The following is a 26,290-nucleotide window of genomic DNA, read 5'->3' as shown; positions in this document are numbered from 1 at the left end:
TGATGGTTCAGGACCAGAAGTTTCATCCTCTTCCTCTTCCTCTTCCTCATCTGACTCAAGTGAGAATGATTCTGGTGCATCAGGAACCGGCAGTCCTTCTCCGTGGGGTACTGGGCGTATAGCTGATGGAATGTTTGGATAATACACAGTCCACTTTTTCTTCTTTGACACACCTTTCCCAACTGGAGGCACCATAGAGAAGTAACAATTGCTGGTATGATCTGTTGGCTCTCTCCAAATCATTGGCACTGCAAAAGGCATAGATTTCCTTTTCCTGTTCAACGACTGGTGAAGATTGGTTGCACAAGTGTTGCAGCATATGTGTGGGGCCCACCTCTTGTCCTGATCTCCAATTTTGCAGCCAAAATAAAGGTGATAGGCTTTCTTAACCATAGTGGTTATACTGCGCTTTTGTGATGCAAAAGTCACTTCACCACAAACATAGCAGAAATTATCTGCACTGCTCACACAAGTACGAGGCATCTCTGCTCACTTTGGCTAAACAGAAATGTGTCCCTTTGCAAAATCAAACACTGACAAATAAGAGAGCATGACACTGTGTGATTTCTAGAGCTGATATAGGGCAATTTGTTCAGCAGAGTGATATAAGCTTCGTTATGATTGCATCATCCATGACTTCTAGGACTAACACGATGCAATTCATATCCTGTATGACGCAATACCAGCTTCAGATTGCATCATTCATTGTTTTGCCTAAAAAGCAAGTACTGTCCAAACCCAGTCATAGATTTATTCATAGATCCAGTCAAAGATGTATTTTAGTCATTTCTGGTTTAAATTGAGATCCCGTCCCTTTATAACTCACTTACCCTCCGCCATTCTCAAGTCAAGGGTCGTATATACTGACCCAGTAGCATATCTTGAAAACTAGAGCCAATCAAAAATTTTAAGCATCATTTTCGTTCTCAGTGACCCAGAATTAGTAAAGTTTGACTACATTTATTTCAGAAGCATTTTGGCTGTAGAGCAGTGTAACAGGTTCTTTCCTTTATTTGTTAGATTCATGTGTATATATAAAGTCATTTATAAAAGAGGGCAGGTGGCCTTGCAGTAAAGTTGTGTTACACTGGGTAAAAGACCCAGGGTAGATTTCAGGACTTTGTCTTCTGTGCCCCAGGATGGAGCATTAACTTGCCCAGTTCTTTACAAACACAAGTTTTTCTCCCCATCTCAGTCTCCATTCCAAGAAATTTAAGGCACATCATGTACAGGCTTTAAAGTCAGCCTCATCCAACTCTCTTTGACCTGAGAGCAATGTCCTGTCCTAGGTCTGAGGAAACTGAACAAATACATACGCCAGCTCAGATTCAGGATGGTAACACTTGCCTCCATCAATCCATCTCTTCAGGTTCAAGACTGGTTCATGACTGGACACGTAATTCTACGCAGTCATCCATCTAGCCCACAGGACACCCCTGAGATTTGCACTGGGGCCCAAACACCATCAGTCCAAAGTACTGCCCTGTGGACTCTCCACAGCATCAAGGATCTTCATAAAATGCCTAGCAGTCATGGTGCCCATCTGAGAAGAAAGCATTCACTTCTGCCTGTACCTGGATGATTGATGAAGACAAAATTTGGCAGGAGATGGCAGCAAGCTTGGAATATGCCCTCTCCCTGTTCATCCAGCTCGGTGTCCTGGTGAGCAATAAAAAATCATCTCTTATCCTGTCACAGCTGTATACAGGCCTCCTAGAGCCACTTTACCCTGTTTACAGGGGCCAGTGTGAGGATGAGAATCTCACCCCAAGCATTGAGAATTACTAAAAGTGGTACAATGATAACTAGGAGCCATGAGTTGAAATTAAGAAAAGAAGAATAAAGGCAAAAAAAAATCAGAAAAGCTATGGAGAATGAGATTTATTAGAATGTGGAATAGTCTGTCAAGGTTAGCAGTGGAAACACCATCACTCTGGTGCATTTTAATCTAGACTGGACAAAGTCCTGGAGAACATAAGTAGAAAATAGTCCTCTACTGGCTGGGAGATGGATTTAAATAATCTAACAGATATTGTCTCACTTTTATGATTTTCCATTGAGAAAAAACTATGTAATGCTGTCTGTATAACTAATCACAAAGACAGAAATCCTTGTTGGACACGCATCCTTTTAACAACCTTAAAACTCAAACTAATCTTTGAAAAGTAAATAGATATTACATTAAAATGCTTTCTTAATTATTGTATTTTTTCAGTAATTAAGGCTTAGTTCTGTTCTTATACTCCACTGGCCCCTACAGACTTCCTTTGACACTAGTTTTACTTTTTATATATTTACTCTTTACAGAATAAATTAGAAATAGAGGGGTAAATATCCCTTTACAACTATTGAAATTGTAACTTTTTTTTACTCTTGTAACTGTAATCACCCCCTGCAACCGCTTCATTCCCCTACCCCATTTATTTTTTTCCCCAAAGGTGCATCAAGCTAATCTTCTTTTACTTAATTTTTTTATTAAGTCGAAGTTACGATGAAATGTTAACATACTACATGGTACGTTACTTATGCAGGATCAAGTTAATATTAAAAAAATCTGACTAAATATTCTGGCTTGCTGGTTGGGGAGTCCTCCTCCTCTGAGAATGATAAAAAGGGCGACCCAATTTCTAAATAAGTACCCTTTTTTCTGCACTTGTCATGTTTGTGTTCTTGATATGTGTGACTCTAAGAGCCCTAATGCCCAGTAGCATAGGTACTCTGTCTCTCCTGAGACCGACCCAACTAACTCACTTCACCCAGTCTCTTGCCATGGTATTTATCCAAAAGGTAAGTATATAAGGTATTCTATAAAAGCTACCACCACTCTGGTTATGAATATCACTGTAAAATGCATGTGTTAATGTTGTATGCGAAGTTATGAATTCCCTCTGTATGATGTTACTAGAACATGTTTTAAGACAAGACAACCTAGCCTAGGTAAAGGTGATAAACAGGTCTGTCCTAAACAAAGAGAAGTGGGTTTACCTCAATTTACATATTATCAATAAACAAAGCCATCAAGCTAAACCAGGGGGTTATCCTGGTCCTGAACTCGACAACGTGGGTCCTGTGCCCCAGGGAGAGACAGGAGCCTGAATCTCCCGGAGGCCTTCCTGGCTTGTAAGACAAAAACAACCCCTTTGGGGATATAAGGAACAGAGACATACTCCATCTTTATCCTTCACCTTAGGAGACAAAGAAACAAAGCAATTTGATCTATGTAATGAGTCCTGGCCAGGCCAACCAGTAAAAGCAGAAAAGGAGACCGTGGGCAAGACTACGCCATTCCGCACGTACCAGAATGTGAGACATTCCAGGAATGTGAGAGTGGCCACAAGACACCCAAGGTTTCAAGGCAGACAGTGATCAAACCCATTACTGGTCTGGGTGAACCCCAAAATGTCAAAGCATGAAAGTTTTTCCAGTACATGTTTTACGATGCCACAATTGCATAGAAGTCACGTTGCATGTAATGTGCAATACAGAGTCTTGCTGCTAACAGTAAAAAAAAAATCCGCCCCGCTTCCCCTTTTACATTTTTGTTATGTTTTGCTTTAAACCCTCACCATGCACTTCAGGGGTAGCATTAGAAAAATCTGCTGATTCTTTTAAAAATTATTTGTTATGCATGCAGTTCTGTTGGGGAGCATAAAATATATTGAAAACAATCACATTTGCTCAGTATTTTTGACATATCGGGTTTTGTTAATTTAAGGAGGAGAGAGTTGTTTGGCAGTGTCATATCTGTACAGGTGAATTTCATGATCTCAAACATTTTCAGACACAAATGGTCTACACTATTTACTACTTCTGTATTTTATAATCTGCCTCTCTTCCTCACAAACGCACACAGTATTTTTGATCTTTATTTTCATCTTCCTGTAAAATGTTGCAAACTGAAATTCCCACAAATGTAAGCAATTAACTCCACGACCTTGTGAACGCAGACATCAGCCTGCTCTCTTTCAGCTTTGTTTTTGTCCTTGTCTTGTTATTGACAGGTTACCTTAGGAAAAGTGCTAAAAGTGATAGTGGTGATGCGGAGTCTCTTCATTGACCGGACAATAGTAAAAGGATATAATGAAAATGTCTACACTGAAGATGGCAAGGTAGGGTTTTCACATCTCTAGCAGGGCTATACTTCATACTTACCTGATAGCTGTTTTTTGAGAAACTCCAAAAAAGAAGTCTCATCAGAAGTATGTTTGCAAACAAGAAACCATCACAAGAGGCTGGGCTGATGTTTTGCAAAGCTTTCAGCTTTAAATTTAGCACACTTCACTCAGATTTTTCATACCCAAGCATCTGATTTTTCTCTAAGCCCTGGTGCCCTTGCTTGAATTTCTAATTTATCACCTTAGACCACAGTTGCCTCATTAATAGTGTCTACTGAGGAAACATTTTTTCAGTGTACCAGCACATCAATAGCCCAGGGTTCACATTTCTTTTCTCTGAGAGCCACTGGGAAATCTTGGGCTAGTTTTATACTCGAGTTGATAAACTCTGCTATGAAAATCATTGGTAGCCCTCAATAAGTTGCTGGTTGGTAATAGTGCCTCTTGAACAGCAGCTATTAAAGAAAGTATAACCTGTATTTCCTTGAGTGATTTGCTTTATGAAAAATTCAACCTGCTTGAACCTCTACTTTCTTTTGACTGCACACACTCCATATGGCTCTCTGTATAGCCTCAAAGGATGTTAATGGGACCTGACAGCCTTCAGCTTAGTTTTATTTTCTCTTTTCAGAATGGAATAGGCTCTCTTGCTGAAACACCCACCACAACTCACCCTTGCCAGTAACAAGTACTGAGCACCTCTGTCATTCACGTTCTCTCGGGAGCTTTCTCCCCTTATTATGAATCCCATTAAAATACGAAGTTCTTTATAGCTAGATGAGCATGTGGCACCCATAGGCCATGTTATAATGAGAGATTTTTTTCGTTCAAAAGAAGACCTGTGTTTTAGCGCACAGCAGCATGTTATGTATTGACCCTTGAGTTCAGTGGCTGAGTTTGAACCTGTCTTCCAGAGAAGAGGTTAAGAGCCATCTGTTAAAGGGAAGTACAACTCTATTTTCTCCCTTTTGGAGTGGGGAGAATAGAAATTGCTTGACAGCGCACTGGTTTTAAATCTGCATGCGTAGTAATGCAGGTTAGGTAAAACCTCACTTATCCATCAGATACACCATCGAGCAGGAGATATTTTGGATATTAGGGAATAAAAGGAGATTTTTAAAAACCATAAAACCTCTGGTCTTGCATGCAAGTAAAATGATAATCCTACTCCTCTTAAAAAGCATTGATAATTTGATGAGAGGAGTGTACCATTTCACCTTCACTTCCAGTCTTTGCCAACTCCTGCAGTGAGACTAGGGTGACCAGATGTCCCAATTTTATAGGACAGTCCCGATTTTTGGGTCTTTTTCTTATATAGTCTCCTATTACCCCCCTCCTCCGTCCCGATTTTTCACACTTGCTGTCTGGTCACCCTAAGTGAGACTGTATGAACTTGTGTCACTCACTTGTCAGCTCACTATTCCGCTAGGCTAGTCTAGGACTTTACTAGACCCAAACCCGAAGGCCCAAATTATTTGCAGGTATAAGCAGGCATAACTCCTTTGAATTTGACCAAGTTGTGTCCAGTTAAACCAGCAGCAATTTTGACTTTAAAATGTTGAGTGAATAAATATGTAGCTTGCTAGTTTGCCCAACTGGAATGCATATTGACAAGCAGTGGGCTACCTGTTTTTCCCTAATTAAATATGTTGGTAATTGGAGAGGAAGAGTAGGGCTGAACTCATGCAGTAATGCTCTTTACTTACTGTGTCTGCTGGGAAGGCGTGATTATAGTAAATTCCATTTCCTTTTCCCTGGCGACAGACGCTGTGGGTAAAGCATTTTAGAGCAGTTTCCTACTGCAACTCCAGTTCTTCTACTCCCAGCCTGAACCAAAAAAGAAGAGACAGAGGGATAGAAGGAAATTGAGAGAATTGTGGAGAGATTTCAGACATCATCTTTTATAGAGAGAGAGAGATGAAGAGAGTCAGTACTTAAGATTGCAAAAGGAGTTAGGAAGAGATTTTCCTTATGAGCAGGGGTTATTTCATAGGTGTCCATTTCATGATGTCTTGCATGCTTCTTGGAAGCATCTGGTATTCATCACTCTGAGAGAGAAAATTCTTGACTAAATGGACCAATGGTTTCATCTACTGTGGCAATTCCTATGTTTCTGTCTTTATCATAAACCAAATAGGAAAGAGAAGTTAGAACAATAGTAGTAGTTACATTGTGCTTTATGTTTAAATTGCTGTACAAACATCATTCACTTAATTTCCCCAACATTCCAGTGGGCTAGATCCAGTAACCGTTTAAGGTGAAATATGCACAGGAAGTGGCTTGGAGGAAAGGATGGGGAGAGTTTGGACAGAAGAGGCAGCAGAAGTAAGAAGAGCCCCCTCACTGGAGAGCTCCAAGACAGAACTAAGAGGCCAAAACTGGAGGATTGAGTGCGAAGATAGGACCAGGAGATGATTTGAGGCTAGGGGGGAAGGGGGATCAGAAGAGAAACAGGAAGGCAAATGTAGGTGTGCCGGGGCATGAATAAGTTTTATGTGGTTTTGATCTTTGAGAGGAACAATGTTACATTAAATGCTGGGGAGTTTGGTATGAGAATGGGGTAAATATTGATACTTTTAAGGATCAGAGTTTAGGATTTATAGATGCAGTGAGTTTGGTGGATTCTCCTGGACGCTGTTGAGCCACACAGGGTTGGCATAATTAGGAACAATTGGTAGTTGCAAAAAAAAAAAAAAAAAAAAAATGGGACTAGAATAGCCAGGTTATTCCAGGTCATTATGGAAGTACATTGGCAGAGCTGAGTGAGGAAGCTGCCAAATAGCTAGCTTCTACTCTATCCAACTGCAGCAAATGCAATTAGTCAATCATTTTTATTCAGATGAGAAAAAAATAACACTGTATTCAAAATGAAGAGGAAAAAATAAATCTAGCAGATGGTCTTAACCTAACATGGGGAGAAATTGGACAATGTTTGTTTTGTGGGTGTCTTTAAGATTTTTGCATACTGGCAAAGAGATAAGAACCAGTCATTTTCTGAAAAAGCCTGGTTGTATTTGAATTATGAATAAGGCCCTACTTAACTTTCCATATTGTGGAAATTGTGGATTCTGCAATATTAAGCTTCCACCTAAACCTTGACAGCGGGAGTCTAGCCAAGTGTGGGGCTGACAATGGGAGTCCCCGCTCTCAGTCCCGGGCTGCCAACAGCAGAAAATCATGGAAAAGTAATAATGGACTTTATTACCTCAAATAATAAGATTGTTGTTACTTTTCTGCAATTTTCCATGGCTTGTCCACAACTCAGCTGCAATTTTTTTTGACAATCTCGCTATTCAAGTAGGGCCCTAATTATGAAGCATTCAAAAGACCTGCCGAACTTGCTTTTGTCAGATTGCAAACAATATGCCGCACACCTTTTTGTTGGATTTTTTGGAAAAAGAATAGGTGAGACCTGGCAGTTTTTCCATACAGTAGATGCTGTATTCTGATGGCTGTGCAGTCTCCTCTGCTTTACTGCTGGCCCATTACATCGACTGCATAGTGATGCATTTTAATTAGTCTGTAGCTGTAGTGGTGGCCTGGTGCCTCCCCTAATTTTAAACTTTGACATACTCATAGTGCACTGGAATCCAGTCATGGAAAGTAATTATTAGTAAGGCTAAGATTTTGTCATGGTTATTTTTAGTAAAAGTCACAGACAGGTCACGGGCAATAAAGAAAAATTCACAAAAGCTCATGACCCATCACCGACTTTTACTAAAAATAGCCATGATAAAATGGGAAGGGGCTGTACAGCTGCTGGGTGGCTGGGAGCTCAAGGGCCCCCACCACCCATGGGGGCTCAGAGCTCCAGGGTCCCCAAACCCCGCCGTGGTGCCTGGCAGAGAGCTGTGGGGGGGTCCCCCTACCCCGCTGTGGCGACTCAGAGCTTGGGGGCCTGGTGCCTCAGGCGGTGCAGGTACCTCATAGTTCCCTGCTGCTGCGGGAAGGTGGCAACGGGACCCTGCAGTTCCCAGCTGCCAGGGCTGAAGTCACGGAGGTCTTTGGAAGTCACGGATTCCGTGACTTCTGCGACCTCCGTGACAAAATCGTAGCCTTAATTATTAGTAATGCCATCCAGATTCCTGAAAAAATAAATTTATGCAGCTCATCCTTGAGGGCAGGCTTTCATGAACTGAGCCATTAGTATCCTAATTCTGCTAATAGAAATAAAATTGCATTAAGATTTGTTTAGAGAGACAGGGTGGGTGAGGTAATACCGTTTATTGGAACAACTTCTGTTGGTAAGAGAGACAAGCTTTTGAGCTACACAGAGCTCTTCTTCGGGTTTGTTTGGCAGGCTGACAGGCTGCTTTTCTGTAAATACAGAGATGGGGAAGAACCATGACGTGGCATATTTGGCGTGGGTATTTAACATTACTGCGCAGCCAAATTCCTAATTCTGCATTAGTTAGACTGACTTAAAGAAACATAAGTGTCTCAGTTGAATTATCATGTTAAGGAACTTGGGTTATGTTAATGCTATGGCTTCATTAATTACCCCATATCAATAAAAAAGGCAGCTTTTAGCCTCCTAGCGTAAGAGAGGAAAAGAAATAGTAGTATCAAAGGAAAGCTTCAAAGACAGCCAGAACTGTCTCTTGGGTAATTTCTGATCCCTGCATTCTTTCCACTTCAAAGCTGGATGTGTGTGTGTGTGTTTGGGTGAAAGGGAGGGGTTGAATCCGATTTCTCTAATAAGTGTTGGCACCAGCCGTGTTTGATATTAGATGCAGGGAACATTTTGATTTGTTATCGCCTTTGAAATTGTTCAGACGACCTTCAGAAAATGGTCTCTTGCTACTTATACTAGGGACGGGTGGGGAGAGTGGGGCACTGGGAAAAAAAAAAAAGTCCCAGTTTAATTCAGATGCAGAGGATGCACCGAAATTGTGCTTTCAGCAGTTTTTTAGATACAAATGTGTATCTTGATTGAAAGTGAAAAGTTGAAGAATAATAGATCTGTAACAATACATTCTTTAGTACGCCTGCCTTATTCCTCTGTTTTCATGGAGAAAAGTAGACAGTCATTTAAGATGCCTGCATGTGTTTTGGGTTTTTTTAAAACTTGGATAACATCAGATATACAAGACATTAATTACTTTTGCTGCTTTTGAGTATTCATGCCAAATAATGAACATGCTGCATTTGGATGAATTCAACAGGTACAGAATCTAAAATAGAAATTTTTAAAAATTTTGAATAAAACTGCAGAGGATCATATATTTGGCTTGGAGAATGATCATCACTGGAGATTAAAACTGAGTAACTAATATTCTTTCCAATTATAACACAAGATTTGCAATCAACCAACCAACATTCAGTTAGATGAAAATAGCTAGAAAACAAACTCTAAATTAATTTTCTGTGTGAAACTCTAAATTAATTTTCTGTGTGTCTTAAATTGTAGAGTTAGCTTTACAAGCATGCGTATTTGTTACTAAAATGTAAGACTGCCTTTCCCTATTCCTGTGTTGCCTCTCTCCAGTTATACAAAAGGGAATTGCTAAGGTCATCTTTCTCACACACGTTCCCCACTCCTCTACCACCACCAAATCAAGTTAGTTTCACATCCTGACCTTGAACGTCCTTTATGTCTCTCTCTCTCTCTCTCTCTCTCTCTCGTTCTTGTATGTCATCATGTCACCCACTGCTCTGTCAGTAATGCTAGCTTTGACTGCCTAGTTGTCCAGTTCGCCTGCAACTGACTCCATGCCAACTCTCAAGCATGAAACACACTTCTTGAGCTGATCCATAAGGTCACTCTACCTTCTCCTCCCTCTAAATACCTCCACAAGACCCACTTCTGCTGTGACATCTACAAGAAGTAGGCCAGTTAATCATGTCTAGGTCTGGGGCCAAAAAATCCAAACAATACTCTTAAATGATTGGGAACTATTAACTTAGGCCTTGGCTACACTTACCAGCTAGTTCGACGGCTGGAAATCGAAGTTCTGGGTTCGACTTATCGCGTCTAGTCTGGACGCGATAAGTCGAACCCGGAAGTGCTTGCCGTCGACTGCGGTACTCCAGCTCGGCGAGAGGAGTACCGCGGAGTCGACGGGGGAGCCTGCCTGCCGCGTGTGGACCAAGGTAAGTTCGAACTAAGGTACTTCGACTTCAGCTACGTTATTCACGTAGCTGAAGTTGCGTACCTTAGTTCGAATTGGGGCGGGTAGTGTAGACCAAGCCTTAGATACATTGCTAACCTCTGTAACCATGTGAACTTATTAGTATTGCCCTCAACTTCTCTTCCTTTCCCCATTTCAATCCCCTTCTCTTTTGTCACACTTGGGGTATGTCTACACTGCAATCACAGGGTGTGATTACAGCTCATGTGGATATAGCTGATCTACCTTTAATCTAGCTGACTCAGCTACCAGCTTAGTGAAGCTGTGGCAGTGTGCAATTCAGCGAGGGCTGGACAAGGCTGCCAGGAACCCTGGTTAAATTACTCAGGCAGCTAGCACACACTTAAGCGCACTCTCCTATAGCATCAGTACCTGAGCTACTTACATTAAAACCAGCTCAGATAGATGCACACAAACTGCAATCTCATTTCACGATTGGGTAGATCAGGGTTTCTCAGGACACATTTTTTATGTGGCCTCAGAGTGTGGCCAGCAACTCTTGCTGGTGGCCACTCTCTCTCTCACTTTTTCCTAAAATACTTGATTAGCTTTAGGAAAACCAAATAAATATACACATCCAAATCGTTGTAATTTATTTATTGCTGGCAAGTAAGTCTGTTGTGAAAAGCGATATTAACAAACATACAAGTATCTTTGTTATCTTTCAATAACTTTTCACAGCAGACTTAATCAGCCCTGGCAAGCCTGGGGACAAATTAAGCCCTGGATGGAGGGTTGGGGGAGGCAGTGGGGGCCAAGGGAGATGGGGGTGGGTGGCTGGAGGAGGCAGTGAGGGTGCTGGAGCCTGAAGCCCCGTGGCCAGAAGACGGGGGCCAGGGATGAAGCCTGAAGCCATGTGGCCAGAGCCTGGGGCTTGCCACTGCGCAGCCAGAGCTTGCTGCCCCGCCATCCCAGGACTGAAGCCCAAAGTCTGAGCCTCAGCACCCCTGGGAAGGGTGGGGAATGTACTGGCTGCCTGCTCCTACAGCGTTGTGCCTCAGGTGACTCCAGAGGGGGCCAGGGCCCAACCTCTGCTGCTGGCCCCAGCATCCAGGAGCCACAGGGCGTGGGCTCTACTTTGCCCTCCCCCCATCACAGCCCAGGAGGCTGTGGCCGCATTTGAGAAATGCTGCCATAGACCTACCCTCACTCACTGTGACTTGTTTCAGTTTCATTTGTAACCTCTGTGGAGCAGGGACCAGGCCTTTCTAAGGAGTTCTGATCATTATTGGAGCCTTTGGGTATTACCATAACAGGAAAAAAAAATCAAAATAATTGTATAGCTATACTTTATTTTAAAGAAGGAGGTTGGTTGACCAAACAAAACTAACCCTGTTTATATGTAAGAATGCAAACTTTAGCAGAACTTAGTAAATAGGATCTGTTCCTATTTGTTGCCAAACACTTCGATTGTCTGATTTCTCAAAAAAAACTTGTTAAAATGTACAAACAATAATATAATTAAATGATAAAAATAACTCCAATGCAGTGTTAACATTATGCATTTAAGCCCAAGCGTAAATCTTTGCAGGATTGGGGCTGTAGGTTGGTAGTTCTTTGGGGCAGGTATCAAGTCTACCTCTGTACAGGGCTCCAGTCCTGTTTGGCCATCAACATACTATCCAAGAGAACTAATAATCAGGGCCCTGTGTACTTCATGGCACAATGGAACCAAAAATTATCGCTACCCTTAAATTCCACAGCAATATTAGTTTATTCTACTGCTATTAAATACCCTGAATTCCCATCCTCCACCCATATACACTCAAACACATCTCTGGCTCATAGCTGAAAAAAACTCATTGATCTAATATTCTTCATTTTAGACAGTGCTTATTTTTCCTGATGGGTTTTTCCTTACTCTCTTCAGGTGTCCTGGCTCCATTTCTTGGCTCCCATAATGCCAAATAATCCAGCTCAGAACCTCATTTGTCCTCAAGAGTGGGGAGCTTTTAGCTGGCTTCAGCAGTGTCACCTTCCCAGTTCGCTGGGTTTTAGCTGGTATGCTATTGTCCATGCAACAGCCCAAACGTTTGGCTCCTTCCACTTCCTGGCTACAAGCTGGACATGCCCACTCTGATACCTATTACTCTCTGCTGCCTGGCTCCATGGAGGAGCATGCACTTTAATCCAGTTAATTCCCCTTCATGGGGAAAGTTGGAGTGCAAGACACAGCTGCATGTAGGTCCCAGAAGGTCAGGAAGCCAGAAGACAAAATGCTGGGCACATAGCTACAACAAAACAGCAAATTCTGTGGCAGAAATGCTGAATTCCATAGTATTTGGGGAAAATGCCAATTTCTGTGGCTGCAGAATCATGGAGTCCACAGGGCTGTGACAGAAGTGAATGGATCAGGCCACACAGCTATTGTTTCAAATACACCTCTACCTCGATATAACGCTGTCCTTGGGAGCCAAAAAATCTTATCGCGTTATAGGTGAAACCGCGTTATATTGAACTTGCTTTGATCCACTGGAGTGCGCAGCCCTTCCCCCCCGGAGCACTGCTTTACCGCGTTCTATCCGAATTCATGTTCTATTGGGTTGCGTTATATCGAGGTAGAGGTGTACTGCACAGACTCCCTGCAGCATTTTACTTTTGAGTCATCTTCTTGATGTTTTCTACCCACCCATAAAGGTTAGAAATGATTTTTTTCAAATGAAAGCGAAGTATCTCTGCAGCACAATTCTTCAGTGAGTGTGATTTCCATGATAAGATCTGCAGATGAGAAATTGTGACTATAAGAGGCCCTTTAGTAATAGGAAATAAGCTGGAGGTCAGGAAAGGAGGGAGGAAGTTGCCATCTTTGCTATCTCCACCGAGACAGTATATTCTGAAGGCTGTGTTAAAATTGCACTAGCATATCAGTTGTGCTTGTGTAAATGTGTGAATCGGTCCCTTGTTTGAGAAGTGCAACCTTAACTCCTATTTGTTTGGTGTTTTTAGCTCCTATATTCTTGAAAAGTAAAATATATTGAAATCACAGATAGGTTTGGTACCCACAGCCGTAAATCTAGCTTAACAAAAAAACAAAAAACAAAACAAAAAAACCTACCTGTTTGGAATTCTAAGTACAGTATACTGGGGGTATTTTATTTGGTTCCTTTAGACCAGTGCTCTAGCTTAATTCAGCTAAATGTGTTCTGTAGCAATTGTTGCTGAATCACTTACTCGTGGACACAGGACCAGCAAAAGATTAGAAGAAATGCCCTTGTTATAGAGACAGGCTGAAGCTGATAAATATTCACATAGATCAGCACAATCTCCTACAAATGAATTTAAGAGATCTTGCTGGCTCTAAGGTTGCACATTGGTTCAACAGGACTCATTTATAAGATTTCATAGTACAGCTTTAATAAAATGAAACTTAAACACCATATGCCTTATTCATTGCAAAACAAGGACTATTTTATTTCATTAGATCCCTTCTTAGATGTGTGTGAAGGTTGGGGCAGAAGTGTCTAATGGCCAACACAGTACAAAGTCAGGACTCCTGGAAAGCTGTTGCAGCTCTGTGAACTTGAGCAAGTCAGTTAACCTCTTTGTGCTTCAGTTTCCCCACTTGTAAAATGGGAATAATATATACCCATGTCATAGGAGAATTCTAGAAGATAACACGTTTGTTTGTTTGTTTCTTAAGGCTGGAAGGGACCATTATGACTGTCTCATCTTAAGCATGATGCAGGCCATAGACCATCACCCTTTAATTCCCATATCAAACTTTTGTTTGAGCTTAAGCATAACTTGCAAGCCCTGCTTACATGAGTAGTCTTTAAATACATGGTCCGAATATTAAAGACACCGAGTCACGCAGATACTACAGTAATTGGCTCATATAATACCTTAGATAGTCATGTGCCTACTGCAAGTAAAGCACTTTGAGGGATCTACTGATTAATGGTGACATAGAAATGCAAAATAATCTTATAGAACAGATATATATTTTTTTAAAGTGTGAACCTTATTGTATAAAATCCTTCTGGTTCAAATGGTGTATAAATTACCGTTGACTACTGAAAACCTCTAGGCATTTTAACAGTGCGCACATGTGAAATGGGTTTTGTTGTGCTGAGAATCTACAATGGTCTGTCTCGTTCGTGTGTGTGTGTGTGTGTGTGTGTCATAATCAAATGTCTCTCCTTTTATTCCTCTTATTGTAAAATTAGCTCAGAAATGCTGGGTCATGAAACTGAGATAATAGAAAACATTATTTATGTGGAAAATACCACTTCCCATTTTAGGAAACGGCATTATGAATATCTCAGCTGTCAGATTGAACACATAGTGGTTAAAACCAAGTTAGAACAGCATTGTTAGTAGACACCACTTTAAAAGTCCTGCACTACTTTTTCTTGTTGTATCCCACAGGCTCCTTCAGCCCTTATGTGTAGATGTGTATATAACTAAAGCCACACAACTGTTATTGAAGTCAGAGGCAGTATAATATTTCAAAGGAAACTGCTTCTAATATTTATTAGGTGGCCTAGCACCAAAGCACTCGAGGTTCCATACTACCATATTAAAACTAAAATAAAATATACCATAACTCATTTCATTAATTGTGTCTGTATGTGAAATGTCTGTAGTTGAATACTAAAGGGTAACAGTGGAATTTCACAGATGACAAGTTTTCTTGTGTTAAATCCTTAGTGCCAGGGTTTCAAATATATCTTCAGCATGACCCACACAAAACTTGACTTCCTTTATTAATATCAGCTGATATCCTCTTCACTTCAATTAATAATGATAAATGTGTCAATTTTATGTGCCAGCCCATCTAGTTTTAGTAATGGGAAATCCCGAACAACTGGCTGAAGACTGTACATCTTATTAATTTTTTTGGCCAGAGTCTAGCTTGCATTCCATCCCTTTTGGATCACTTGGACATAGGAGCATGACAGCTGTGACCAGAATTGCTCTACTTCAGTGGCACAAAAGGGATAGGATGCAAAGTAAAATTTGGCCTTGTGTCTAACCAGGTGTGTGTGTGTGTGTGTCTCTCTCTCTCTCTCTCTCTCTCACACACTCACACACACACACACACACACACACACACACACAGTCTTTACTGGCCCTCCATCTAGCCATTATCAGTTGGTAATTTCCTGTAGGCAATTTAAGTGGGTCTTGGCAGATTAAAAAGAGAGCAGCAGAGTGGCTTTATAATCTAGTTTTGTGGAGCAATTAACTCAGTAGCATAAAGTCATTTTAACCTAGTAAAGTCCAGTGAGTGAATGCAAGAGAAAAATCCTAAAACATTCTGTTGAGGTTGAGCAATCCCCATCAGCCTGCACTCTGGAAACCAAGGTAATGTTAAGAAACAAATATGCTCCTCTGTCTCTTCGTTTAGACTGCTTATTTCTGGTAATGAGGATTATAGATTTTTCAAGACAAATGTTAGTCTAATAAAGTGTTCTTATGAATCCATGTGTGGTAATATATAACTTTTTTTTTTTTTTCTGACTACAGGTTGACATATGGTCCAAATCCAACTATCAGGTTTTTCAGAAGGTAAGTCCCACAACATTTACTTTCTACCCAATGCCTATAAAAGAAATGTGGATTCTGTGTCTTGCAGAACTTCTTGTTTTTGAATAGACAAACACTTTGCAAAAGCAATTAGGTTTTGTGTTGTTTGTCAGCCATCTTTAATGTGATTATAAAACTTCCATCACGGCTTGCAAAGAACAAAATATAATCTCCAATGACTGAAGATAGTAAGTAGGACAAAAATAGGATATGCTTTTTTGTTTTTCAGAGATTACTTTACACTTATATCCTGGCATATCTCTGACCCTAGCCAAGGCAATCGGGGACCAAACTATGGGACTTTCTCCTCTCTAGCCTGAGAAATCATTTTCACTTATTCATTTCTGAGCTTTAGTTTGATTAATTCTTTCTAAGTAGTTTAAGTCTAAAAATCTATTCTTTTACTTTTCTCAGTTTAAAGGAAAAAGTGCACCCTCTATAGGGAGGCAAGTCAACAGCACCTTTTCCAAACTGCTCTGAAAGAAATTCCACACATTCCTCTTCTTGAGGTTTAATTTTAATAAGTCAGTCAGACTTGGGCACTTCTAAAAATGTTACCTTAAAGCTAACTATTGGACCTGCTTGTCCTCTCATGCTCCTGTAAACTAAAGTAATTCCACTGAAATCAGGGACATTCCACGAATGTGAGAATGGTATGAGACAAAAATAAGCCCAGTAAGTATAAACCTGCCAAGAGTTTAAAGACACTTTTAGACATTGTGCTTTTTTTTCCAAGGCAAGTGAAATAAAATTTCTCTATGAAAACCTTTGGCCAAAATGTTGCAAGTTCAAACTGAACTGGCTTTAAATTCCGATGTCATTACATTTAAACCACAGTTCAAGGAATTTAAGGCTCACGCTACTTTATTCCTTTCATCAACTTCTGTAGTTTATGTAACAACTATGGGTCAGGGACTCTAAAAGGCATAAAAGCAGGGGTCAAAACTAAAGATATAACACCTGTATTTGGGCATAAATGTTTCCAAGAATCCAAACTCAAATCCCAGGATTTTATATGCAGTCAAAAGAAAAACAGTTTTGACCTATGATATTAACCTGCGAAGGATCAGAGCTTTTGGGGAGGTATGTAGCAGTCCCTCCCTGCCTAGTATTAAGGCAGAAAGAATGCCACTGTAGTTCTTTCTTGACTCTAGAGACAGGTAAAGAATTCTTTAACCTGTTAATTCTTCTCTGTCCACAAAACTGTTTTCTTTCCTATGTCAGGTAGAGAAGAATGCAGTGGAAAGTAATTTAGTGCAGAATTAATCTTAATAAACCTTTATCAATGATGCTTTGAAGTAATTATTGCAATGGAACAGGTTTAGGTTTTTGTAATTAAGTATGTCTTCTGAAATTCTCCATATGTGTTTTACATTATGATCTCATGAGAGAGAGGCTGCATCTTCCTATATGTTTATACAGTGCCTACCACATGTTGGGCATAAATGTATTGCAAATAATCATAATAGGCATTCCTTAGATGTTTTAGTTTAGAATATATTTTTAAAAGGCACCAACCAACATACTTAGTAATAGTTCTCACCTTAGTGCAATCAGTTTGACAAGTGGGTAGAAGTATCAGCTATCCATTCTAAACTATAAATATAACACTGCTCTACAGCCAAAATGCTTCTGAAATAAATGTAGTCAAACTTTACTAATTCTGGGTCACTGAGAATGAAAACGATGCTTAAAATTGTTGATTGGCTCTAGTTTTCAAGATATGCTATTGGGTCAGTATATATGACCCTTGACTTGGGAATGGCGGAGGATAAGTGAGTTATAAAGGGAAGGGATCTCAATTTAAACCAGAAATGACTAAAATACATCTTTGACTGGATCTATGAATAAATCTATGACAGGGTTTGGACAGTACTTGCTTTTTAGGCAAAACAATGAATGATGCAAACTGAAGCTGGTATTGCGTCATACATGATATGAATTGCATCATGTTATTCCTAGAAGTCATGGATGATGCAATCATAATGAAGCTTACATCACTCTGCTGAACAAATTGCCCTATATCAGCTCTAGAAATCATACAGTGTCGTGCTCTCTTATTTGTCAGTGTTTGAATTTGCAAAGGGACACATTTCTGTTTAGCCAAGTGAGCAGAGATGCCTCGTACTTGTGTGAACAGTGCAGATAATTTCTGCTATGTTTGTGGTGAAGTGACTTTTGCATCACAAAAGCGCAGTATAACCACTATGGTTAAGAAAGCCTATCACCTTTATTTTGGCTGCAAAATTGGAGATCAGGACAAGAGGTGGGCCCCACACATATGCTGCAACACTTGTGCAACCAATCTTCACTAGTGGTTGAACAGGAAAAAGAAATCTATGCCTTTTGCAGTGCCAATGATTTGGAGAGAGCCAACAGATCATACCAGCCATTGTTACTTCTGCACGGTGCCTCCAGTTGGGAATACAAGAGACAAGCCAAGAAGCGCCAAGTAGACACTGAATAGGACTAAACTATGTACATAATAGTTTTTTGCCTTTTGTTTCATAATACATTTTATTTATATAACCCTTTTGCTGATTTTTAAAGTGTAACATAAACAGGACAGGTGAAATATTATCATGTAAAGCAACCATAAACACATGAAAAGACCTAGTTTTACAATTTATGATTAAAACTCTACTATCTGCACAATATACACATAGACATAAAATGTAAAAACTTAAATATCTTAGAAACAGTAGCCAATCAGTTGTTTTAATTGTCATATTTGAATTCAGCACATCAAAATACATCATAAATAGCACATTTTATCTCTGAAGCAGACGACTTCTCAAAAATTGTAGACCAGTGTAATTGGTAAAAAGATTTACCAATTCTTTTACAGTGTATGCCACCAGTGGCTGCATAATAGTTCGTAAAGCAAGTTGGTCTCAGTACAGTTCCTACTTGTCAAGAATCCACATAATAGCCACCATCACACTGGATGCTAGTTGGCCCTATAATTTTACCTAACTTCTAACTAAGATATTTATAGGGCAATAATCAGAGTAGTATCTAGGTGCAAAATGACCATAAAAAATAAGTTTGGCAGTCTCAGTTCAATCCAGAAGTTTAAGCATGTACTAGGTGGTGGCCCGTCAGGTCAGAAGTGAGATAGTTTGGTGAGAAAGTATGGGAGAAGCCTGTACTTCCTTTGCCCACAAACCCCTCTCCAGTGGGTAATGGGGAGTCTTTGTTCTCTAGCACTGTCATTGCAGCACATTTAACTCACTAAATTTTCTTTTAAAATATTAAGTTAATTAAATTCAATAAAATATGTAGAGTGCTAGTTTGAATACATATCAGTAGTGAAAAGAAACTTTAACCATCTCATATCTATCTAGTGGCTGTATAGGAAATAAGTTATTGGTCTCTCTGCCCAGCTCTCAAAGCACAAGTGCACATCATATACACAAACCCACCAAAATTGACATATAAATCCACACCTTTAATACTGCGTGCAGTTCTGGTCTCCCCATCTCAAAAAAGATAAGATATATTAGAATTGGAAAGGGTACAGAGAAGGGCAACAAAAATGATTAAGGGTATGGAACAGTTTCCCTATGAGGAGAGCTTAAATACTGGGATTTTTCAGCTTGGAAAAGAGACAACTAAGGAGGGATATGTTGGAGGTCTATAAAATCATGAATGGTGTGGAGAAAGTGAATAAGGAAGTGTTATTTACTGCTTCACATAACACAAGAATCATGGGTCACCCAATTAAATTAATAGAAAGCAGGTTTAAAACGTACAAAAGGAAGTGCTTCTTCACACAACACACAGTTAACCTGTGGAACTTGTTGTAAGGCCAAAAATATAACTGGATTCAAGAAAGAATTAGATAAGTTCCTGGAGGACAGATCCATCAATGGCTGTTAGCCAAGATGGTCAGGGATGCAACCCCATGCTCTGGATGTCCCTAGTCTCTGACTGCCAGAAGCTGGGAGTGGATAAGAGGGGATAGATCACTCACTGATTGCTTGTTCTGCTCATTCTCCCGAGGCATCTGGCATTGGCCACTACTGGAAGCAGGTTTAAAACGTACAAAAGGAAGTGCTTCTTCACACAACACACAGTTAACCTGTGGAACTTGTTGTAAGGCCAAAAATATAACTGGATTCAAGAAAGAATTAGATAAGTTCCTGGAGGACAGATCCATCAATGGCTATTAGCCAAGATGGTCAGGGATGCAACCCCATGCTCTGGATGTCCCTAGTCTCTGACTGCCAGAAGCTGGGAGTGGATAAGAGGGGATAGATCACTCACTGATTGCTTGTTCTGCTCATTCTCCCGAGGCATCTGGCATTGGCCACTACTGGAAGCAGGTTTAAAACGTACAAAAGGAAGTGCTTCTTCACACAACACACAGTTAACCTGTGGAACTTGTTGTAAGGCCAAAAATATAACTGGATTCAAGAAAGAATTAGATAAGTTCCTGGAGGACAGATCCATCAATGGCTATTAGCCAAGATGGTCAGGGATGCAACCCCATGCTCTGGATGTCCCTAGTCTCTGACTGCCAGAAGCTGGGAGTGGATAAGAGGGGATAGATCACTCACTGATTGCTTGTTCTCCTCATTCCCCCGAGGCATCTGGCATTGGCCACTACTGGAAAAGAGGATACTCAGCTAGATGGACCATTGGTCTGATGCAGTATGGCTGTCCTTATGTTCATTTTTCATTGCAAATAATCTACAACTTTTCATTCATAATTGAAATAGAATTAAATTATCTGAACATTAAATTACTATTTATCTTTCCTATCCAGGAAAACTAATCAAATAATATAAAACGGATTAGTTTAAAATAAGAAGCACATGGTTGCTGGAGGGAGGAAATGTTGTCTAATGGCTTGAGCAAGGGTCTGTTACGCAAGGGTTTTTGAGTTCTGTTCCAAGCTTTGTCACTAACTCACTGCGCTACCTTGAGTAATCACTTAACCTCTCTGTGGATCAGTTGCCCTATGTTTAAAATAGGGATTATACTTTCCTACCTCACAGAAGCTCTGAATCTTGGTTGTGTTGCTTTGAGTTCCTTGGATGAAAAGCATTATAGAAATGCAAGATATTATTTGTTCCTGAGAAGCAGTAGCAGAGCCTATAACTGTGCACTAATAGGGAAATAAGTTAAAACTAGGACCTATGAAAAATATAGTCAACATTTGTAAACAGCTGGTGGAAAATGCTGTGATTCTGCATATTCAGCTCTTATTGTGATTTTGCTTTTTTATTCTCCGATGGGAGCATAACTTCATCAGATTCTTTTTAATACACCTCTACCTCGATATAACGCTGTCTTCGGGAGCCAAAAAAATCTTACCGCGCTATAGGTGAAACTGCGTTATATCAAACTTGCTTTGATCCTCCGGAGTGCACAGCCCCACCCCCCTAGAGCACTGCTTTACCGCGTTATATCAGAATTCGTGTTATATCGGGTCGCATTATATCAGGGTAGAGGTGTACATTGAAATAATGATATAGCAGCATGAGCTAAAGGGTATCAGATAAAGTAGTGTTGGAGAAACGATTTTACTGTGGCACTCCTAAGTCTCCAGAATAAATGTTTTCCCACCATTTTTTGAATTTCTCTCTACCTGTCTACCCATGTCACAACATATCTGTATGTCTATGAAATCTTTCTCTCTGTGCAATCAGTGTTGACCCTTTGTGGAAATAGCTCTGTTTTCACCTTCTCAGAAGAGCAACAATGACTTCCACCAAGGAGGCTAGGAAGCCCTTTCACTGTGTCTGTTTCCTTTAACACTGCAGAATCCATCATTCCTTTGAAGGGCAGGGACATTTATTTTTAAAAAGCTGGACGTAGTTTCCGAACTCTCTTCAATGACAATATAACAACATCTGGAGCTCACAAGATATCTGCTCATGGAAGCTGCAAACCCTGTCAAATTCTCACAGGACTGCAGCATGACTTTCTAGGTTAAGGACCAAAGACCTGTGATCTTTTATCCAACCCTGTCAAATGAAGCTAAATTTGTCCTGACTTTTGTTTGCAACCGTTGGCTGTGTCAGCAAGCCTTTTCTCTCCTCCTTATTAGACAGGATACCCATGTGTGTATAATACCAAGGGGGAGATCTCCCAGTGGGCCCATTACTGCTAAAATGTACAGTCATTTACTAAGGTTCCCTGGAGACTTCTTGAACTTCATCCTGGGGTGAATAAGCTTTCATAGCCACCGAATCTACCAGCAGGGTTAGTCTCAGAGAATGGAACTTAAAAATAAGGGGGGAATATTTGAAAGGGCAAAACCACAAACAATAAAGAAAAGGTTTATGTGTTTCCATATTTTTCTGACATTTAAACTCGGCAGGTGCGGTGACTGTTTTGATATTTAACCTCCCTATTTTAACACCTCACATGTCTTCATTCAGTAACATAAGAGGAAGAATAAGACAAGAAATTTAGAAATATTTACTGTGTTTAAATTTTGCTGTGAAATCTGAAAAATAGAGGTGAGGGGTGTGGAATGCCAAGTAGCTGAACTGAAGGAAAATATTGTAGTGACTGGAGCAAGCTTCATAGCTTCTCATTCAGAGGGAAAGTAGAAGAAAAAAGGACAGTATAGTTCAGGGGTGGCCAGCCTGAGAAGGAGCCAGAATTTACCAATGTACATTGCCAAAGAGCCACAGTAATATGTCAGCAACCCCCATCAGCTCCCCCCCTCTGCTCCCAGTGCCTCCCGCCCACTGGCAGCCCCACCGATCAGCGCCTCCCCGCACCTCCCAATTAGCTGTTTTGTGGCGTGCAGGAGGCTTGGAGGGGGAGTGGGAGGGGCGAGGACATAGCAGGCTATGGGGAGGGGGTGAGAAAGGGTGGAGTGAGGGTAGGGCCTGTGGCAGAGCCAGGGGTTGAGCAGTGAGCACCCCCCGGCACATTGGAAAGTTGGCGCCTGTAGCTCCAGCCCCAGAGTCGGTGCCTATACAAGAAGCCACATATTAACTTCTGAAGAAAGCAACAGAGGGTCCTGTGGCACCTTTAAGACTAACAGAAGTATTGGGAGCATAAGCTTTCGTGGGTAAGAACCTCACTTCTTCAGATGCAAGTACTTGCTTTTTTATTGTAATGCAAGTACTTGCATCTGAAGAAGTGAGGTTCTTACCCACGAAAGCTTATGCTCCCAATACTTCTGTTAGTCTTAAAGGTGCCACGGACCCTCTGTTGTTTTTTACAGATTCAGACTAACACGGCTACCCCTCTGATACTTAACTTCTGAAGAGCCGCATGTGGCTCCAGAGTCACAGGTTGGCCACCCCGGTATAGTTGTTTCTGTTGTAGTGAATGAAACGCTCTACCAGTGGCTAACTTCTAATAGTTAGTGGTCTTAACTATTAGTTGAGCCCTTCAGTAACAAGATCTAGTTTCTCTGTCTAATGTAATTTATTCCTTCTCTTCCCCTCTCCCCCACCCCCCAATTAGCTATGTGATCCATAGGCACCACGTAAACTCTCACGTATTCCTGCCAATTCAGTCTTGACCTACAGCACACCTGGTAGCCTAATAGTGGGTTACCCCTTAACAGCGATTCACAGTAGTCAGACTGCAAGTTGGTTGTATGATGGTTTCACATGTACAGCTGTGACTAAACAATCCTTTAGATTTCTTCTTTGAGATCCTACCTACATTTGAACCCAAGCTTCAAGAGATTTAAAAGATAGTTGGCGAAACCAGCAAACAAGCTAGTTCCAGTATTTTCTGGCTAATTGTTAAACAGTTCCTTAGCTTTTTCCTTTGTGTAGTCAGTCATGATCTTTAAAATATCTAGAGGTAGGAGGACATTATGGATGATAAAATAGTGTGTGTAGACCTGAATGCATATGTACATGTTTTATAAGGCGAATCATGCTTCTATCTTTTATTCAACAAGCTGTTTGTAATGTAAGGAAATGATCACAGTCTAAAAATTACAGTGTACAAAATCCTGCAAGAACAAGACAAGTAAGATGCAACCACAGGAGAATTGAACATATGAAATAAAACATGCCTTCCACAAACAGAGTGCTTTGAGTAGTCATATATATCCTAGTATTCGGGGTTCTATTTCTCCAAATTTTCAAATGCTAGTTTCTTTCAGGGAGGAGAGACAGCAGTACATCATTGACAGTGCATGATGCTATTTGCATTTCTTGCTGTGCATCCGGGTCTTTGTCTAAGAGGTTTGCAGTCCCAAACTAATGCAGTTCAGGGCACAATTGTCACCGTTACAAGGACACACAAGTGTTGTAATGTATGAAGATGTATTCTTGTCAATAATATCTGAATAAAACAATGTGTGGGATGAATGCATGCATGAGCTGAATACTGGACTACTGATGATGCCTGCTCAGAGAGGAGATGGACTGTTCGAGGGTCACCTGGCTGATTGCTTACTTGCATGATCAGTACTTGGTTGTATTTAAGGAGCTGGCTAAACAATGATTAAATGTCTGATCAAGTCCAAATAAGAAAACCAAGCAGATTAAATATTTCTGGTTTTCAGAGGTTTTGGACACAGCCACCAAACCCTACCCTCAGGAAAACTCCTGTATCGTTCCATACTGTATTGAGGAAGCAGTTACTTAAGAAACTTCAATCATTTGTTATGTTTTTCTTACTGAGAGCTGCCTACACACCATCTCTCATTCTTTCCTGGATTTCTCTGAGCCTCAAGGCTCTGTGGTTCCATGATGAAGTGGTCTTTCTCTCCTCCAAGCTCAATATTTCCAGGTGTATTTCTTACGGAGCATATGCATGTGAGCTCTGTCAAAACCTGAGTTGCTAAGAATACAAGCTTATTAGGGCTGTCAATTAATCGCAGTTAACTCAAGCAATTAACTCAAAACAAATTAACTCGATTTAAAAAATTAATCATGATTAATTGCAGTTTTAATCACCCTGTTAAACAATAATAGAATACCAATTTAAATTTATTATAAATATTTTGGATGTTTTTCTGCATTTTCAAATATATTGATTTCAATTACAACACAGAATACAATGTGTAAAGTGCTCACTTTATATTATTTTTGATGGCAAATATTTGCACTGTAAAAAAGATAAACAAAAGAAATAGTATTTTACAATTTACCTCATACAAGTACTGTAGTGCAATCTCTTTATCGTGAAAGTGCAACTTTCAAATGTAGATTTTTGTTGTTGTTACATAACTGCACTCAAAAACAAAACACTTTTGTAGCCAGTGTTGCAAGGTATTTATGTGCCAGATACGCTAAACATTTGTATGCCCCTTCATTCTTCGGCCACTATTTTAGAGGACATCCTTCCATGCTGATGATGCTTGTTAAAAAAATAATTAATTAATTACATTTGTGACTGAACTCCTTGGGGGAGAATTGTATGTCTCCTGCACCGTAGCTTTACCCACATTCTTCCATATATTTCGTGTTATGCCAGTCTCGGATGATGATCCAGCATATGTTGTTCGGTTTAAGAACACTTTCACTGCAGATTTGATAAAACACAAAGAAGGTACCAATGTGAGATTTCTAAAGATGGCAACTGCATTCGACCCAAGGTTTAAGAATCTGAAGTGGCTTCCAAAATCTCAGAGGGATGAGATGTGGAGCATGCTTTCAGAAGTCTTAAAAGAGCAACACTCCGATGCAGAAACTACAGCACCTGAACCACCAAAAAAGAAAATCAACCTTCTGCTGGTGGCATCTGACTCAGATGATGAAAGTGAACATGAGTCAGTCCACACTGCTTTGCATCGTTATCGAGCAGAAGCTGTCATCAGCCTGGAAGCATGTCCTCTAGAATGGTGTTGAAGCATGAAGAGACATATGAATGTTTAGCACATCTGGCACGTAAATATCTTGCGACGCCGGCTACAACAGAGCCATGCGAATGCCTCTTCACACTTTCAGGTGACATTGGGCTTGTCTACATTTACATTTTATAGCGCTCTAACTTGCTGGCTCAGGGGGGTGAAAAATCACCCTCGTGAGCACAGCAAGTCTGAGCGCATTAAGGCGCTAGTGTAGACAGGCTCCGAGCACTGGGAGCCATGCTCCCAGCGCTTGGAGCTAATCCCCTCGTGGAGGTGTATTACCAGGAACGCTGGGAGAGCTCTCTCCCAGTGCTCAGACGCGACCACACTTGCACTTCAAAGCGCTGCCGCAGGAGAGTTCCCGCGGCAGCGCTTTGAAGTTTCCAATGTAGACATACCGTTGTAAATAAGAAGCGGGAAGCGGTATCTCCTGCAAATGTAAACAAACTTGTTTGTCTGAGCAATTGGCTGAACAAGAAGTAGGACTGAATGGACTTATAGGCTCTAAAGTTTTACATTGTTTTGGTTTTGAGTGCAGTTATATAAAATATAATAATGAATTCTACATTTGTAAGTTGCACTTTCACGATAAGGAGATTGAATTACAGTACTTGTATGAGGTGAATTTCAAAATACTATTTCTTGTTTCTTTTTTACAGTGCAAATATTTGTAATAAAAAAATAATATAAAGTGAGCACTGTACAATTTTTGTATTCTGTGTTGTAAT

At 40.5% G+C, this 26,290-nt stretch overlaps 1 protein-coding gene across 2 annotated transcripts in view; it reads left to right on the top strand.

Moving 5' to 3' along the window:
* The window catches only part of MED27 (mediator complex subunit 27), a 170,373-nt gene that overhangs the window by 135,449 nt on the left and 8,634 nt on the right, over positions 1–26,290 (top strand). Inside the window, exons 5-6 of one of the 2 annotated variants that reach the window (XM_034793781.1) lie at positions 4,002–4,109; positions 15,716–15,757. In XM_034793781.1, coding sequence (XP_034649672.1) covers positions 4,002–4,109; positions 15,716–15,757 — 150 coding nt within the window. The remainder of the gene's footprint in view (positions 1–4,001; positions 4,110–15,715; positions 15,758–26,290) is intronic. The other variant, XM_034793783.1, reaches the window with a different exon arrangement.

This window comes from Trachemys scripta, chromosome 17 (assembly GCF_013100865.1).
Source record: "Trachemys scripta elegans isolate TJP31775 chromosome 17, CAS_Tse_1.0, whole genome shotgun sequence".
In the NCBI taxonomy this organism is placed as follows: Eukaryota; Metazoa; Chordata; order Testudines; family Emydidae; genus Trachemys; species Trachemys scripta.
Note: the sequence above shows the minus strand (reverse complement) of the source record. Positions and strands in the feature narration are given on the sequence as shown.